The sequence below is a fragment of the Gymnodraco acuticeps genome, unplaced genomic scaffold (assembly GCF_902827175.1).
Source record: "Gymnodraco acuticeps unplaced genomic scaffold, fGymAcu1.1, whole genome shotgun sequence".
Taxonomy (NCBI): domain Eukaryota; kingdom Metazoa; phylum Chordata; class Actinopteri; order Perciformes; family Bathydraconidae; genus Gymnodraco; species Gymnodraco acuticeps.
The window spans coordinates 1,232,492-1,248,738 of NW_022990693.1; the positions used below are offsets into that span (position 1 = coordinate 1,232,492).

General features: G+C 41.4%; 1 protein-coding gene across 3 annotated transcripts in view; it reads right to left on the reverse strand.

Annotated features, from left to right (window-relative positions):
• Positions 1-1,099: 1,099 nt before the first annotated feature.
• eml2 (EMAP like 2) overlaps positions 1,100-16,247 on the reverse strand; it is a 63,822-nt gene continuing 48,674 nt past the window's right edge. For all 3 annotated transcript variants that reach the window (XM_034230573.1, XM_034230572.1, XM_034230574.1), the window contains 16 exons: positions 15,133-15,282; positions 14,472-14,541; positions 13,966-14,076; positions 13,759-13,854; positions 13,461-13,595; positions 12,635-12,734; positions 11,828-11,982; positions 11,269-11,394; positions 9,637-9,768; positions 9,441-9,508; positions 8,595-8,683; positions 8,416-8,513; positions 6,060-6,147; positions 5,816-5,911; positions 4,673-4,803; positions 1,100-2,677 (listed from right to left, as the gene is read on the reverse strand). In XM_034230573.1, the coding sequence (XP_034086464.1) occupies positions 2,555-2,677; positions 4,673-4,803; positions 5,816-5,911; positions 6,060-6,147; positions 8,416-8,513; positions 8,595-8,683; positions 9,441-9,508; positions 9,637-9,768; positions 11,269-11,394; positions 11,828-11,982; positions 12,635-12,734; positions 13,461-13,595; positions 13,759-13,854; positions 13,966-14,076; positions 14,472-14,541; positions 15,133-15,282 (1,768 nt within the window). In that variant the 3' untranslated portion in view covers positions 1,100-2,554. The remainder of the gene's footprint in view (positions 2,678-4,672; positions 4,804-5,815; positions 5,912-6,059; positions 6,148-8,415; positions 8,514-8,594; positions 8,684-9,440; positions 9,509-9,636; positions 9,769-11,268; positions 11,395-11,827; positions 11,983-12,634; positions 12,735-13,460; positions 13,596-13,758; positions 13,855-13,965; positions 14,077-14,471; positions 14,542-15,132; positions 15,283-16,247) is intronic.

Here is a 16,247-nt window from a genome sequence, read left to right on the forward strand (position 1 = left end):
GAGCAAAAGTCTGATCATTGAGAAAGAAACAAAGAGAACTGCAAACAAAAAGATATGTTAAAACAAAGAAAAAAGACTTATAGTTTACATGATTACACAAATGATTTGTTTGCAACTTATACTTTTATTTTTTAAACTACATTTATTTAGCTTGACTCAGTTTTGTTTCTCTTAAACTCTTACCCCCTGATCCCACCGGGAGCGTCGTGTGTGCAGCCTCGCAGTTGTTGGATGAACGTTCCACTTCCTGCCTGCGCTGCACCGCGCCGCGTCGCATCGTGCCGCATCAAAAATAGGATTCATCCTATATTTTAGAAATTCCTTGCGGCGAGGAGCTTCTGGGACGCTTCGAGCCGCGGCGCAGCAGGTCTGGTGGAATAGCACCCATTGACTAGAGTGGCCGCGATCGCTAAAAACGCCGCAGCGCAGACGCAGCGCAGACGCTCCTGGTGGGATTAGGGGGTTAGTTTTGCTTGATTCTGAGAAAGTGTTGCTTTAACTTTATGAAACAAACCTAATCCCATACTAAACAACATCACAATGTACATTAGCCACCTTTAGATTAGCGGTATTAACCATTGAGTATCAACCATTGTATTCTTATTATTAGTTGGCTTTTTTCTTCTGCGGAATGCATTTACTCTGCACAAATCATTAAAGTGGTGTGCATATGTGGAGATTATTATGCTGAACAAAACTTGTGTTCATCACAGAGCCTATTTCTTGCAATATTCCAATGTCCAATGGAAGAAATCCCAATGCTCATTATCGAGGGAGCCCTTGTGGTTGGACATTGTATTTTGAAATAAAACTCACATTTATACTGTTACATTAGAAAGTAATAGTGCCCAATACAAAATGTTTTAAGTGTAGGAGCACAGAGCTTTACACATTTTGTAAAATTTAAATGATAAAACTTTCGCATGGGTATGTTTCAATAAATCAAACAATGTCCCCACAACATGCCCACAATCAGCTCAGTTATTACTTTGTATTTACCAATAAAATCTTTGACTTAATATGTATTATTTTTCAGCTGTTTTGAGTATGACATGGTTTATGCAACATAGTGATCAAATAAATGACAAACAGCCTCCACTCTGTATTGCTCGGGTAAAAACTTTATTAACAAAACAGAAGAAGGCAAAGCACAGCGTAAGCTCACTTCAACAGCACAGCAGCCTACATTACCCTTCTGTCCACCGCTAAAAGTGCCACTAGAATAATATTAATAACATCCATCATCGTAACGGTTAAATATTCAAATAACACAGCCACTCGGATATAATGCATAATATATAAATGTACTCTATAGACCTTTACATCAACAGCTTCTACAGTAGGAGGACATCAGTCATGCTCTTCTCTTGTGTTGTAGCGCCATCTAGTGAAAGCTACAGCAGTAGTACAATCAGAAAAGGGGGGGCAGCCACTTTGTAACATTTACATTCTGCATCAGCAATCTGTAATACTTACAATCTGCGAACAAGAGTTTTGAATCAGGCTGAAGGATGGAAAGTGTTAGATAACAAGGCAATGAGGTTATATTAGTATTTAAAGGGAAATGCCACCTATTTTAGGAATTGTAATACAATCTTCCTTTGCCCCAGGACAGGTCAGTTATTCTTTACAAACATGCATCACTCTTTCTTGAAGCCAATTATACACCGACTTCAAAATATAACAATCATTTGACTACATCTCTGCGAGTTGATCACAGGTCTGAAAATGTATCTCCATGATTTGGAGCACAAAGAAGAGTGTTGCATTATCACAATAATCTATTACGCTCGCCTGGGGGCAGAAATACATGAATTCTTAAAGGGTAATGTGATACTACATGTTTTAACCCTAATATATCACATTTTGTACACTTTTGAAAGACATGTGCAAACCAAGCTGCTGTTTTATATTTATCTGTGAGTTTCTATTTTCTTGAGTGCATGTAAAAACCTATTTGAAAATATTTTAGGTGAGAAATAAATTAGTCAACATGGATCTGTATTATTTTTGTCAATCGTACATTGTCGCTGGTTGGGGATGTTGGGGACTGATCTGAAATGTTTTAACAGTCTGTACTTTTCATACTTAATGGAAACCAATAGCTTCTTGGAATTTTAGAAACAAGTACCTTAATATTAAACCCGGTTATATATATATATATATATATATATATATATGTAGCCCAAAATATAACAGTGTAGCATTTACGAGAGTTTGTAAAACTGTAAAGTATACATGATTTGTTATTAAAGAGCAAAAAGTCACTTTTCCTTTAAAACAGGTGGATTTCCCATTAAAGGGATGTAAGATAAATACAGTTAGGCACAGTAGTGCTAATGCTAAAGCCCAGGTGAGGGGGGTGGACACAGTTCCTGCATGGCAACAAGTCTCTACATTCTATCACAAACACTAAATAATATTCCATTTATTACAATGATACTCATGATCTCATCCTGGGGTACAGCTGTGGGACACATTCTGTTAGACAGGACAGAGAGGATGCTGGACCAAGCCTGTTGGGGGGGGGGGAGGGGGGGGCATGAAGCCCCGCCTACACCCCCCACTGCAGGATGCTGGTGTCTTTCCCTCCAGTGGAGATCAGGTGACTGTCGTCGTGCAGGAAGGCAATGTTGGTCACGTGACTGCTGTGGCCCCCGTACTCGTGGCTCGGAGCCTGGAGACGAGAGGCAGAGGAGGGACTTAGTGACATGTCTTTCAGGAAAATATATTCACTTTTGTTAACGTTACTCTAATTTCCAAATAATTGAAAACAACTACAGAGAATACAACAGTAACCGTGTTAAACCATGTTTAATTGCAATATTAGCTTGTGCAATATCAAAATTGCAGCAGAGCCGATCTTGCATTCAACGTCAGTCTAAATATTATTGTGAATTAAGTGTTGTGATGCCAGGCCTACAAATCGTATTCTACGGACTTAATAAAATATCGTGTTTGGTAGAGATCCTCTACATTTTTATTTTTTTTATAAATCACCCCATGATATTTTTTTATATATTTCTCAATGATTTAGAGAGTAATAATGCAGAAATGACAAATCCCAGCAATATTGTCACAATTACAATTGCAGTAAAGTTTAAATGAACACGTAATTTTTCCAAATCGTGCTGCTCTAGCAGAAATATTCTTATACCTTTAAAACATATCTCTTAACCCTTCAGATTTATCTTAAGAGGAACTTTGGGGGGTCCCACCCTGAGGCTAAACAACACTGACCGTGAGAATACAAATATTTTACAGTGACAGTTCGCAAACTCAATTTCTGCCTCAGAATCCCTTCTTCCCGGAGCACAGCTGCACCTCACTCAGCTTTACTCTGTGCAAACGAGCTGCACCCCACCAGCGTCTTAAACAATAACAACGTGCTGTAGTCTTTACAGCAGGCTTTCTGAGCTAATGGCTGCCAGCTCGTCTGGTGGGACAATTAACTTTACAGCTCCAGTTAAAATGGCCTTGGGTGTACATTTGAAGTTGTTAAAAAATACCTTAAGAGTCGTAACGCGTTTGTGAGCACGAAATAAACACCTGGTAGAGATTGGTGGTGGTCCCACACTGGGAGCCTGTGGGTGAGGATTGTCTTAATCCTGCTGAGCTTCACTGTTTTACAGCGCTCATTAACACAGGGGAGAAGGCCCAATTCCAAACCGACCCATACCCCCTCCCCTCCGCACTTCCACTATGTTTGTGTATTTGTGTGGAGGGTCCACAGCTGTTCAAACCAACTAGTGGAAAGTGAAAGTTATAACCCCTCCAACAGGAACTTAATAAACCCTCTAGCATGACGTCTGGATTGGTCTAGATGAACCTAATGCCCTACCAGAAAACATGTACTAGTAAACCAGACAAAATAACAATCTATATTTTTTATACAGATATTAAAAGTGTTCGAAGTACAATTTTATTGTTTTAATTAGGATCATATAAACCTGTGTCTGGTCTGGACTTTTTTATTTCATTATAAAGTTCTGCATGTATAAAGGGACTTTTACAAAATCCCAAGGAGCTCATAAGCATTAGATTTAAAAAGGCCAGTAGGACTTTTCTTGTTGTCTGAGAGATGCTGATACAAAACTATGGCTTCCAAAGGTTTCTCATGTCCTGTTTCATGCAGGACAGAGGGGAGTTGGTCTCCTCACCCTCCACCTTAAAAGAATGAGCCTCATTCAGCTGATAGGGACTACAGACGGAGTTCACTCTGTCACAGAGTGGGGGGTATAGGGGTTGGTTTGGAACTGGGCCGAACACTGTGGCTGTATGGCTCTGAGCAGAGCAGAAGACATTTCAAAAACAGCAGGGGTAAACTGTTTTATAGCTTTAGAAGATTATTAATATGTCACTGAAAAAGTGCACACACACACACACACACACACACACACACACACACACACACACACACACACACACACACACACACACACACACACACACACACACACACACACACACACACACACACACACACACACACACACACACACACACACACACACACACACACACACACACACACACACACACACACACACACACACACACACACACACACACACACACACACACACACACACACACACACACACACACACACACACACGTGCTAACAGTGTGTGTGTGTGTGTGTGTGTGTGTGTGTGTGAACATGACTGACCCTTGGTTGGGAGCATGGGAAGGAGAACAAGTGCACTTTGCCAAAGTCGTCGGCAGAAGCCAGCAGGGATCCGTCATGTGACCTGCACACGGCGTTAATGTCAGTGCCGTCTGCTCCATCCGGCCAGATCCCTGAAAGGGGGGGGGGGAGAAAAAGGGTGAGCAATAGGGTGAGAAAGACACACCGTCAAACATTGAGATTCACTACATGTCCCGAGTCAAAGGTCAATCTGGACACACTCCTCCAACAAAACTGACATGTCAAAATTGAAGTGAGGACACACATTGTTTTCCACACCGCTGGGGTTTAACTCCCTGATAACCTGATTTCAAAAGGTGTGTTGGACTGCTTTAGTTCAATTTAGCAGCCATCGTGCATATTTGTTTTGGGTCAGATTTAGTCCCTTTTCTTGTTGCTAGTCTTACATTGTTGTCCTTGTAGATGTTGCAATTTGAGCTGCTGTGATAAAAACAAACAAAAGAAAAAATCAGACTTGATCTGACAATAAAGTATTATCATATCGTATGATTGTATCATATTATCTTATATTGTATTATCGTATCCTCGCCTCATATTATCATATCGTATTATTATTGTATTGTCATGTATAAAGACAGCTGCTTTGGTCACTTTCAACATTCTCTGCATCAATAAGCTTATTGTACGTATGTATATAGTTTACTTCATCTGCATTACTTGCACATTGGTCTTGCAACATAATCTGCACTATTTTATTCTAATCTGTTTAATTTTGTACTATTTTTATTTTATTTTGTATTTGTTTTATGTCCTAAATACCTATGTTGCAATGTTGGGAGGAGCTCTGGACTTAAGGTTTCCATCGCCCTTTCTACACCGTAGCTAGTGTTCATATGACAACAAAGCCTTTGAATCTTGTATCGTATCATATTATTATACGGTAATATGTTATTATTGTATCGTATGATCTTATCGTTTTATCTTCACATATCTTTCTGCTTTTTGCTCAGAGCCATGCAATCCTAAAACGCACGGTGTATAGAACAATGCATTTTCCAATGCACCCAATGACACCACGAGAAGAAAAACATGTTGTTCATCTCAGGTGGGCTCGTAGGCTAGATGATGAAATCCCACCCAGATGCTGAAGAGAGTGTGACCTACCGAAGGTGTTGAAGCTCAGGGTGCAGGTGGAGGACGCCCACTCCTGGTTACGCATCGTGTCCATGCTGGTCACATGTTTACCACTGGATGCCTCCCCTGAGAGACAAAACATACATGTACATTTTGTCTGTATATTTAAGTCCTACATTTACATATTTTATTATAATTTCCTATATTTGCAATGCATTTCAAGAGTAAGCTACTGTACAGGTTCATGTAAAAGGAGGGAGGAGGGGGAACGTACAGAAGAGGGTCTCGTAGTCTCCTGAGTTGGTGACGATGAACTGGCTGTCTGAGGACCAGTCCAGGTGGGTGACGAAGCTGGAGTGACCCTGGGGGGGGGGGGGCAGGAGGAGGTTATATTGCTTTATTAAAGGTCACACAGGGAGTCAAGGGTTTCATTGATGACATCACATCAGTCAGTGGGTTTAGTTTGGTTAGTTTGGTTATCCATCTAATTATGAAGGGAACATCTTTATTCCTGTAGTAAGTTATTAAAGGTCCCATGTCATGCTTTTCTGGTTATTACCCGTCCCCTTGTGTGTTATGTAGCTTTTTCTGCATGTAAACGCTCTGCAGTCACAAACCCTCAAAGTACACCCTGTAGCGAGTATCTGTCTGTGCTGCCCCAGAACGCCTCCTTGGGGATTTCTCATTTTCCATTGTTTACTTCCTGGGTTCTGTGACGTGCCCATACCCAAATAGACCAATCCCTGGAGCCGTCACACACACACACACACACACACACACACACACACACACACACACACACACACACACACACACACACACACACACACACACACACACACACACACACCACACACACACACACACCACACACACACACACACACACACACACACACACACACACACACACCCACACACACACACACACACACACACACACACACACACACACACCACACACACACACCACACACACACACACACACACACACACACACCACACACACACACACATCACACATCACACACACACACACACACACACACACACACACACACACACACACACACACACACACACACACACACACACACACACACACACACACACACACACACACACAATATGTTCTCAGCTGCAGCTCCGCCGATTTCTCCTCCCTGAGACGGCGGGACGCGGCGAGGCTGTGAGTCGGTGTGTGAGCACACACACAAACTCCCAGCCAGGCTGCGGGTGTGTGTTTCGGGCTGGTTTCGCTGTGTCTCGCTGTCTCGCAGACGACCACTGGGCTCACAGGGAGAGGGGGGCAGGAGCTCCAACAAGCCGTTTAGGGCAGAGAGTGAATACACATACTATACAGAGATGCTGTATGAGAAACCAATGTGAGTTTGGAACATTGAACATTGTACATCTATTCTAGTAGACCTCAACAATGGAATTATGATCAGTAGAAATGGCCATGTCATGGGACCTTTAAGTTAGACAACACACAACCAATATTCCATTACGTTACTTAATGTTTCTGCATTTGAACTATTTAAAGTTTAGTTTGGGGACTGAGATATAAACAGAGAGCTGCAGGAATGAGTCCTAAAACCCAGATATGAGCTAGCATTTGACCACTTCCAGTTTCCTCGCCTCAAAGTCTTTTCAAAACAGTTTTTGAACGCTTGTGTGGTTAGAAGTCTGAAATATATACTTTTAAGGTTTTGTTCTCGGACATAAGATACGTCAGTAAAGACCCAACTGGTTTAATTTAAAAACAGTGGTTACTAACAAGTATCCAAATGAGACGACTAAACGCCATCACGCCACACATTAGCCGCCTTTAGCTTAGCGCGGGTGACTTGAAGTAATGTCACCTTAGTAGTTCCTTTATAGCAGTGCTTCTCAAACTTTTTCAGTAATGTACCCCCTTTGAAACATTTTCTCAGCCAAGTACCCCCTGACCGACCCCGAACATTTTTGATCGAAAAAGCCTATACAAATAATTCCAATATAGTGATGTTCCCTCAGTGTGTGATGTATTAACTCCTTCATGCATGAATTACAACAAACTAAGGATATTTTCATTCTATGCATGAAAAAAAAATTAAACTGATTTTTCCAAGGAGTTTTTCAACTGAAGTAATATATGTTTAACAAACCAATGAACAAAATGATATATTATGCAAAACTATAAAATACAATACACACATTTGACATGTTTATATGAGGACCCCCTTGGTGGTTCTAGGAATATTTTATATACAATTGTGTTTTCTATTGAACTTATTGTACTAAGATTATTTTTGTAATCATGCATGATATTTTTTGAATTAACTTTTTTTATTTATTTTTTTAAATCTCACGTACCCCTTCAGTACCCCAACGTACCCCTAGGGGTCCGTGTACCCCCATTTGAGAATCACTGCTTTATAGCATAACATTAGCTTTTCACTTCTGCTGAAAAGTGGAGATTATCCTGCTGTACAAAACATGTAAGTATCATAAACATGCATTTGCCACAGAGCTTATTTTCTGCAATATTCTGAAAACCAATACAAAAATCTCATTGTTTTTTGGTTAAGGGAGCGCTTGTAATGCTAACTCCTGTGAAGATGGTTATTTTAGAAACATATACTCACAGTGCATTTCCCAACACGGCTGTACTTGCGGCCATTCTCTGTCACAGCGTAGATGTAAACAAAGTTGTCATGTGATGCGACAGCCAGGAAGTTACCGTCTGCAGGAGATCAGGAAACAGTTAGTCTAAAGAGTTTATACAGACACACTGAGGACTGAGTGTGAACAGGTGATGCTTTACCTGGAGAGTACTTGATGTTGGAAATGATCTCATTGCCGTCTGTGTGCATAGAAACAAGATCCCGGGTGTCAGTGTCCAGCACCAACCACCTGCAACACACACACACACACACACACACACACACAACACACACACACACACACACACACACACAACACACACACACACACACACACACACACACACACACACACACACACACACACACACACACACACACACACACCACACACACACACACACACACACACCACACACACACACACACACACACACACACCACACACACACACACACACACACACACACACACACACACACCACACACACACACACACACACACACACACACACACACACCACACACACACACACACACACACACACACACACACACACACACACACACACACACACACACACACACACACACACACACACACACACACACACACAATATTAGCTAACTTGTTTCCAGAGTGTAAAGACCTTGAGAGTCAATGTATTGATTCATTCCTCTGTGAGTTAACCATTTCGGATCAAAAGCATTAGGATTAAATACAAATAATGAAAACTATAGATGCAATAAGTACATACATGTAGGTTAGGGTAGTTCTATTTCATATTTTAATATGATTTATTTATTTTTTGATACTAAAATTCAATACATACGTGTGTTTGAATACCACATGTAAATGAAAAATAATTCCCCTTTTTGCTTGGCCTATAATATTTTTCTAATCTAAATATGTATCTAAATAGATATTTTAAAAAAAATAATAGTGAATAATAGTTGTGCTGCTTGCTCTGAATGTTGTGTTTCTGCAGTGTAACTGTGAGGCCGACCTTCCAGTCATGGTTCCCACAGCCAGAACCGCCCCGCTGGGATGGAACCCTGCAGACCTCCCTGGATCCTGGAGCAGAGACAGCATGAATGAGTACATGTAACCCTTACAGTAGTAACAAAGACTTTACATTTCAGTCCTTCACATCCTGATGTTTCAGGACCAGAATACATCTCCACCCCCCAGCAGACAGTCACCTCGATGGTCTTGCTCCAGAGGGGCTGATGGGAGTTGGTGTCCCAGAGGTGAACCTGTTTGTCCTGAGAGCAGGTTACAAACTGCTCCATGGAGGGGTGGACGTCCAGACCCCACAGCTCGTCCGTGTGACCCTGAACACATCACATGTCTCAGTTAATACACCAGACTGCAGCGTGCACAGATATGTCTATAAGCACCTTTAACTGACAACAAAATGATCACGATTCTTACTTTATTTTCACATCTTGTTTTATATTGTTCTTTTATTTGCACATTCCTACTCCTGATGTTTATATTCATATATATATTTTTTTCATCTTATATTTTATGCTTATATGGAACTGTCACAAAATGTAATTTTCTCAGGGGTAAATAAAGTATTTCTCAGTGGCGAGCCGTCAGGGCCCTCTAGGCCCTCTGTGGCCCTCACTAAGATATTCTAAAAAATTATATTGAAAACATTAAAAAAAAAAACATTTTTTTTTAAACATTTTTTTAATATTTTTTTGTTGTTACATTTTTCATTAATTTTACCAAAATAACTTGATTTAATTGTATTTAAAATAATATTTCCAAAGAAATAAATCCTTCGAATCTGCCTGTTCAGTTTCTGTTGGAATGTGAAGGGTTAAATGCCGTTTCTGCGAGTGTGAGCTTGTTGGTCCCTCTGTACATTCACAGAGGGCCAGCTATAGTAACTCAACGAGAGAGTAATGTCAAATGACAGTACAATTGACCAATCATATCTTCCCTCTAAATGGGCGGGCTTTATTTTCGCGTACTTTATGACAGGTTCCGCCCGCTGTGAGGTCTATGCAAGTGGTGCAGTGACGCGTCCTAAAACCCGGAAGTAAGCTGCGCTCGGATTCCCTCGACAGAAAGCAATGAGATTTCTCCATAGGATTTTGGAAAATAGCTCGAAATAAGGTCTGTGGAAAACGAACCTGTTAGATAAATGCACGTTTTGTTCAGCCGGATAATATCCACATGTCTACCCTACTTTTATTATTTTCGAATCATAAATCTAAACGATAGATTTATGATCGATAGATTTATAATTAGCATAAGTTCGTTCATGATGGCTCACTTCACGTGATAGTGATGACATCGTTGCGAAATTATTAACCGAGTCATTTTCAAGATTGAGTTACAATGATAAACTGGAGTGGTAAAGGATCAGCTGCTGCATGATCCGCCATCAAGTGCTTCATCCAAAAGGACAGGAGGATGGACTTTGTGTTTCAGTGATTTGATCATCAAAGGTATGCCTAAGTCATTTTCAATGCGGGCCGCCGTGCCGACTTAATTCATTTGTAATTGTAACTTGGCTGTGGGAGCCCTGTCATGATAGGTGTTTATATAAATGATGTTGTTTTGTGTGGTAGAGGGTCGCTGTCATTGATGCGTTTTGCACCCCGGACCACTGTTTGGATATTCCGCTGAAGTCTACGTTGAGACGTAATATCTCTTCTTTCGAGGGAAGGGGGGGTCAGAGGGCCTAGGTATAAAAGTCACGGCTCGCCACTGGTATTTCTGATACTGAAATGTGCTCTTCTTAAAGCTTACAGTGTGTCTGTGTGTGTGTGTGTGTGTGTGTGTGTGTGTGTGTGTGTGTGTGTGTGTGTGTGTACCTGTACAATAGGAGTCAGTGTATCAGGGAAGGCGGCTCTGATGATAGCGTTCTTTGTGGTTCCTACGAAGAGTTCTCCAGGTTTACCCTCAGCCAGAGCCCGCACAGGACCCAGAGACTCGCCCACCTGAACACACACACACACACACACACACACACACACACACACACACACACACACACACACACACACACACACACACACACACACACACACACACACACACACACACACACACACACACACACACACACACACACACACACACACACACACACACCACACACACACACACACACACACACACACACACACACACACACACACACACACACACACACACACACACACACACACACACACACACACACACACACACACACACACACACACACACACACACACACACTCCCTTACAGACAGCTCATATAGGATCTTAAACCCTGTATACAGCAAGAAAGATACAGAGGGACCTATACAATAGATGCCTCCCAACAAATGTTAAAGACACACTGATTTCCTCCTCAACATGATTATGTCTCAGTCTCTCTTCCCTCACCTCCATGTCGGCCTGCTTCTTGTAGTCGTGGTCCCACAGCACCACTTTGCGGTCCTTCCCCCCCCCGGACAACATGGTGCCGTCCTTCAGGACACAGACAGAGAAGATCCCGCCCTCGTGGGCCCCCGACACCACCTGGCTGATGCGGTAGCCACCTGTCAATCAAAACAAACAGGTCAGTCAAAAACCAGATATTTTACAAGTGAGAAAACATCCCCTGACACAGAGCCAGGGAGCATGAGTAGCACTGCTGCATTAACATTCAGAGGTGGGAAGTAACTAAGTACATTTACTCAAGGACTGAACTTGAGTACAATTTGGAGGTACTTGTGCTATACTTGAGTATTTCCATGTTATGCTACTTTGTACTTCTACTCCACCCATTCAGAGGTACATAATGTACTGTTACTCCACTACTGTGTTTAATATAAGAGCTAAATCCCATATCAAATGCACGCCAAAGGTTCTTTGAGCATGTTTTCTCTCAGTGATAGTGATGTTATGTCAACTGTTTTTTGTTTTTTTTCATGTATCGTGTCTTGATATTTGTCCATGTTGATGTTAAAAATGGAGCTGCTGGGATGTAAGTCATATTTCCGACTTGATCTGACCATTAAAGTATTATCGTATCGTATAATATCGTATCGTAAAGTAAACTCTGGTACTTCTACTTTTAATCAAGTACAAGATCTGAGCACTTCTCCCACCTCTGTTAACATTTCCTCATGACTTCTTTTAGTGTTGGAGAGAGCATCTCTAAATATCTGTAAACAACATCTGTATCATTGTGATGCATTCAGGCTCCACCTTTGGCCCAGACGTAGATGTTCCCACTGGAGTCTCCTGTGATGGCGTCTCCGTTCTCAGCGAACGCCACACACAACACGTACTTTGGCTTCTCATGTTTCTATAGAGCGAGACATAGAGAGAGAGAGGGGGGGGGGTTATTGCACAAATGACAGCATTTGGTTAGCTGCATCTAATGTAAAAAGAAAAGGAAGGAATACATCCTTGACGTCTCTGTGCTGTTTGTGAATATGTAAATAAGGCGATGTGCTTAAATCTGGAGTTAAATGTACCTCTTTCTATGCAAATGAGTTTAATTGCAAAAACAATCTAATTCAGATCAGTGCTAACAGCCACATGGGGAAATCAGATTAGATATACTTTATTTATACTAAACTGGACCCAGAATCCACTTCAAATCCTGCCAAGTAATTTAGCTCTTGCATTTGTCCCTATTATTTTCATGAGAAGTGCCATATAAATACTAAATATTATTATTATAATCATCAGGCTTATTATTTACAGTCAGTCTGGGTTACTGTTTTCAAAAAGGGTTTCTCTCCGTCACGATTCAACTCTTTGCCCGCACCTCATCAGGCAGGACCTGTAGCTTGAGATCTGAGAATGTCATTTTCTTTTTCTCTTCCATATTTAGTTTTCCTCGTTTGTTTTTGGCGCAAAGGAAACCTTAATACTTCTTCACAACTGCAGTTGATAATTGCAGTTAGCAGCAAAAAACGATATACAAGTATTTGTGTAGTTCACCATTAGCATAATACATATTTTTAGAATTTTTCTTTTTTAAGTGTGATGATGTTTAGGAGAGTGGTATGATCAGTTGCCGCACCTCGAACAGGCCCTGTCTCTTGGTCAGAGTGTTGCCCTCCATGGTCCAGAAGTTGATGTGAGATTTTCCACAGGTGACAATCAGGTTGGCATCCATTGGATGAAACACAGTGGCCAGGACAGAGTCATTGGAGCACTGCAGAGACAGGAGGAAACATGTTTCTCTACCTCACAGCAAGCATTTGTAATATTGCAACCCATGCTGATAATAGATACTGTTTGTTAATGATAAACAGGTCAACTATAATAATGCACCTGTATGAAGAGGTTCAATTGTCAAAGGTCACAGGTCAGGGTACCTTAACATCAGCCAGTTGCTTCTCCTTCTGCCAGTTCCACACACTCAGGACGTGGTCGTTGGCGTCGTCCGCAGCGCAGAGGAAGGAGCCGCCGTTCTGAGGGAAAACAAGGAGTTTATAAAAAGCATTTTGTATTCAAATGAATGTACAGTATATGAACTGTGCTTATTATCAAAACTCAGCTCTACAGGATGTGACGCTGCTCACCGACTTGGAGAAAGCCACGCAGCTGACGGCTCTGTCGAACACACCCATCCCGATTACATGCAGCGTGTTGAGGCTCACAGAGTCCCACACACGCACGTGAGGAGCCAGCAGCTGGACACAGGAGAGCAGAGCATTAACATCAACACAAACGTTTGGGAGGACATTGCAATTTCTTTGTTATTAGTTCATAAGTTGACAAAATTAAAAAAAACAAGGACGCAACTACAAATACAAAATTGTAAACATTAATAAATCATTCCATTCAAAAACTGATTAGCCAGTGTCAGACAGACTACACATCTGCTAATGTATAGACAGTGTATATATATATATATTTCTAAAATGTATTAGTATTTTTACTTGTGATATTTTTTGGTTTGTCTCTGTAATCAACTATTTTGGTCTGTTTGCCTTTGAAATACCTACTTTAAAGTCATCTGTGTCCAAATGTATTAAGTGAGTGAAACAGAGTCAGTAGGAGGATGTGAGCGGTGCTTTCACAGTACCTTTCCATCTTTAGAGTTTCCAGCCACTTGCCCCGTTGCTATGGTAACCATGTCAGGATGCACACTCAGGCTATGAAGAGAAAATGCAAATGAGTACATTTCTTTCCCGCCTCTGGCTTTTATGCAGATTCAAACAGCTGATTCGGATCAGACATATCACTGGGAAAATGTAATCACTACATTTTGTCACGACAGGAGATGTTTTTAGGATTTACCATCACTTCATATTTTTTCACGACTGACGCGGTTTTAATTTGGCACCTGCTTTCTATTTAGGACATTAAAACTACAGGAATCAACACTAGAAGGAGTATTTGATAAGATGGCGTGGGAGAGTTGTTTCCCTGCAGAGAGGAGCTGCTTTCCCAGCATGCCCCAGGGGAATTCAGTGTATTTACATCTATGTCGCTCCAGTCCGTATGTCAGCTACCACTCACTAAGTAAATCCCATTCACACCATCCGGCATGGAGCTGTAATGATGTGTTCCATATAAGCTAATATCTTCTAAATATTACTAAATAGCACTAAAAATGGGGGTAAAAGTTCCCGGCACTAAGTAATCTTTTTGGTTTGAACGCAAAATAAGAGGTACTAACGGAACCAAACGGGAAAAGTACTCAGGTGTGAACGCGCCTGTTTTGAAGCTGTGCTCTTCCTCACCACTTGACGTCGTCGTTGTGGCCCAGGTAGTGCCTCTGCTGCTGCTCCTCCGTGTTGTACAGCACCACCACGGAGGCGTTGAAGTACACGATCTCTCCGGTGGGCAGCAGGTAGAGGTTGGAGCGGCAGTCACGACCTCTGTAGCCGTACCTGGTCCACGATTTAGTTAGGGAACAAGAGGGGTGCAGCTGGACCAGCAGAGAAAACACTGATATTCAGTTCTTCAGTATTTCCAAGGAAAGGTAGACCCACAGAGAATGACGCTAATGCTGCTTTTACAATTTCCATAACGAAACCAAGCATATTGGCTTTAGGCAGCGGCGACTGGTCATTAGGGGCAGGTGGGGCACAGCCCCACCTAGTGTCAGCAGAAAGTATTAAAAATAATGATTACAAAAAAATAAAAATAAATATAAAATACATGTTTAATCATCTGATTCGTCTGTACATTGCTGTTTAGTCTGTGTTCTTCTAATTAGGGTCTACAGTGTGTGCCTATTGAGCTGTTTAGAGCCATGTGGGACAAAACCCGATCATGCCCCTCCCTCTCACTGTCTAAGTCAATGGTGACTGTAAAAACTACACTGCGCATGCTCAGAATATTTTCCTATTTAATGTGTGTGGCAAAAAAATAATGACCATAGGGGCATAGAGCTGCCATCCCCACCATACGTCATCTCACATCATTCAGAGCTGATTGGCTGTAAGTACGTGTGCCGCGAAAAGTGTGGTGTGTGAAGAGGAGACGAGAGAGCTGCAGTGACGCGTCCTAAAACCAGGAAGTAAACTGCGCATGGCTTCCTTCGACAAAAAAGCAATGAGATTTCTCCATAGGATTTTAGAAAATAGCTCCAAATAAGATCTGTGGGAAACAAACCTGTTAGATAAATGCACGTTTTGTTCAGCCGGATAATATCCACATGTCTACCCAACTTTTATAATTTTCGATTCATAAATCTATCGATTCGATTTATGATAGACTTTTGAAACTACAAGAACATAAGGAGGACTTTTACAAAAAACTAATAGAAATTTTTGTCCAGAACAAGAACATAAGGAGGACTTAATCTTCAAGTCAAGGTAAGACTGCAATTTTATTGAAAATGGGATCTTAC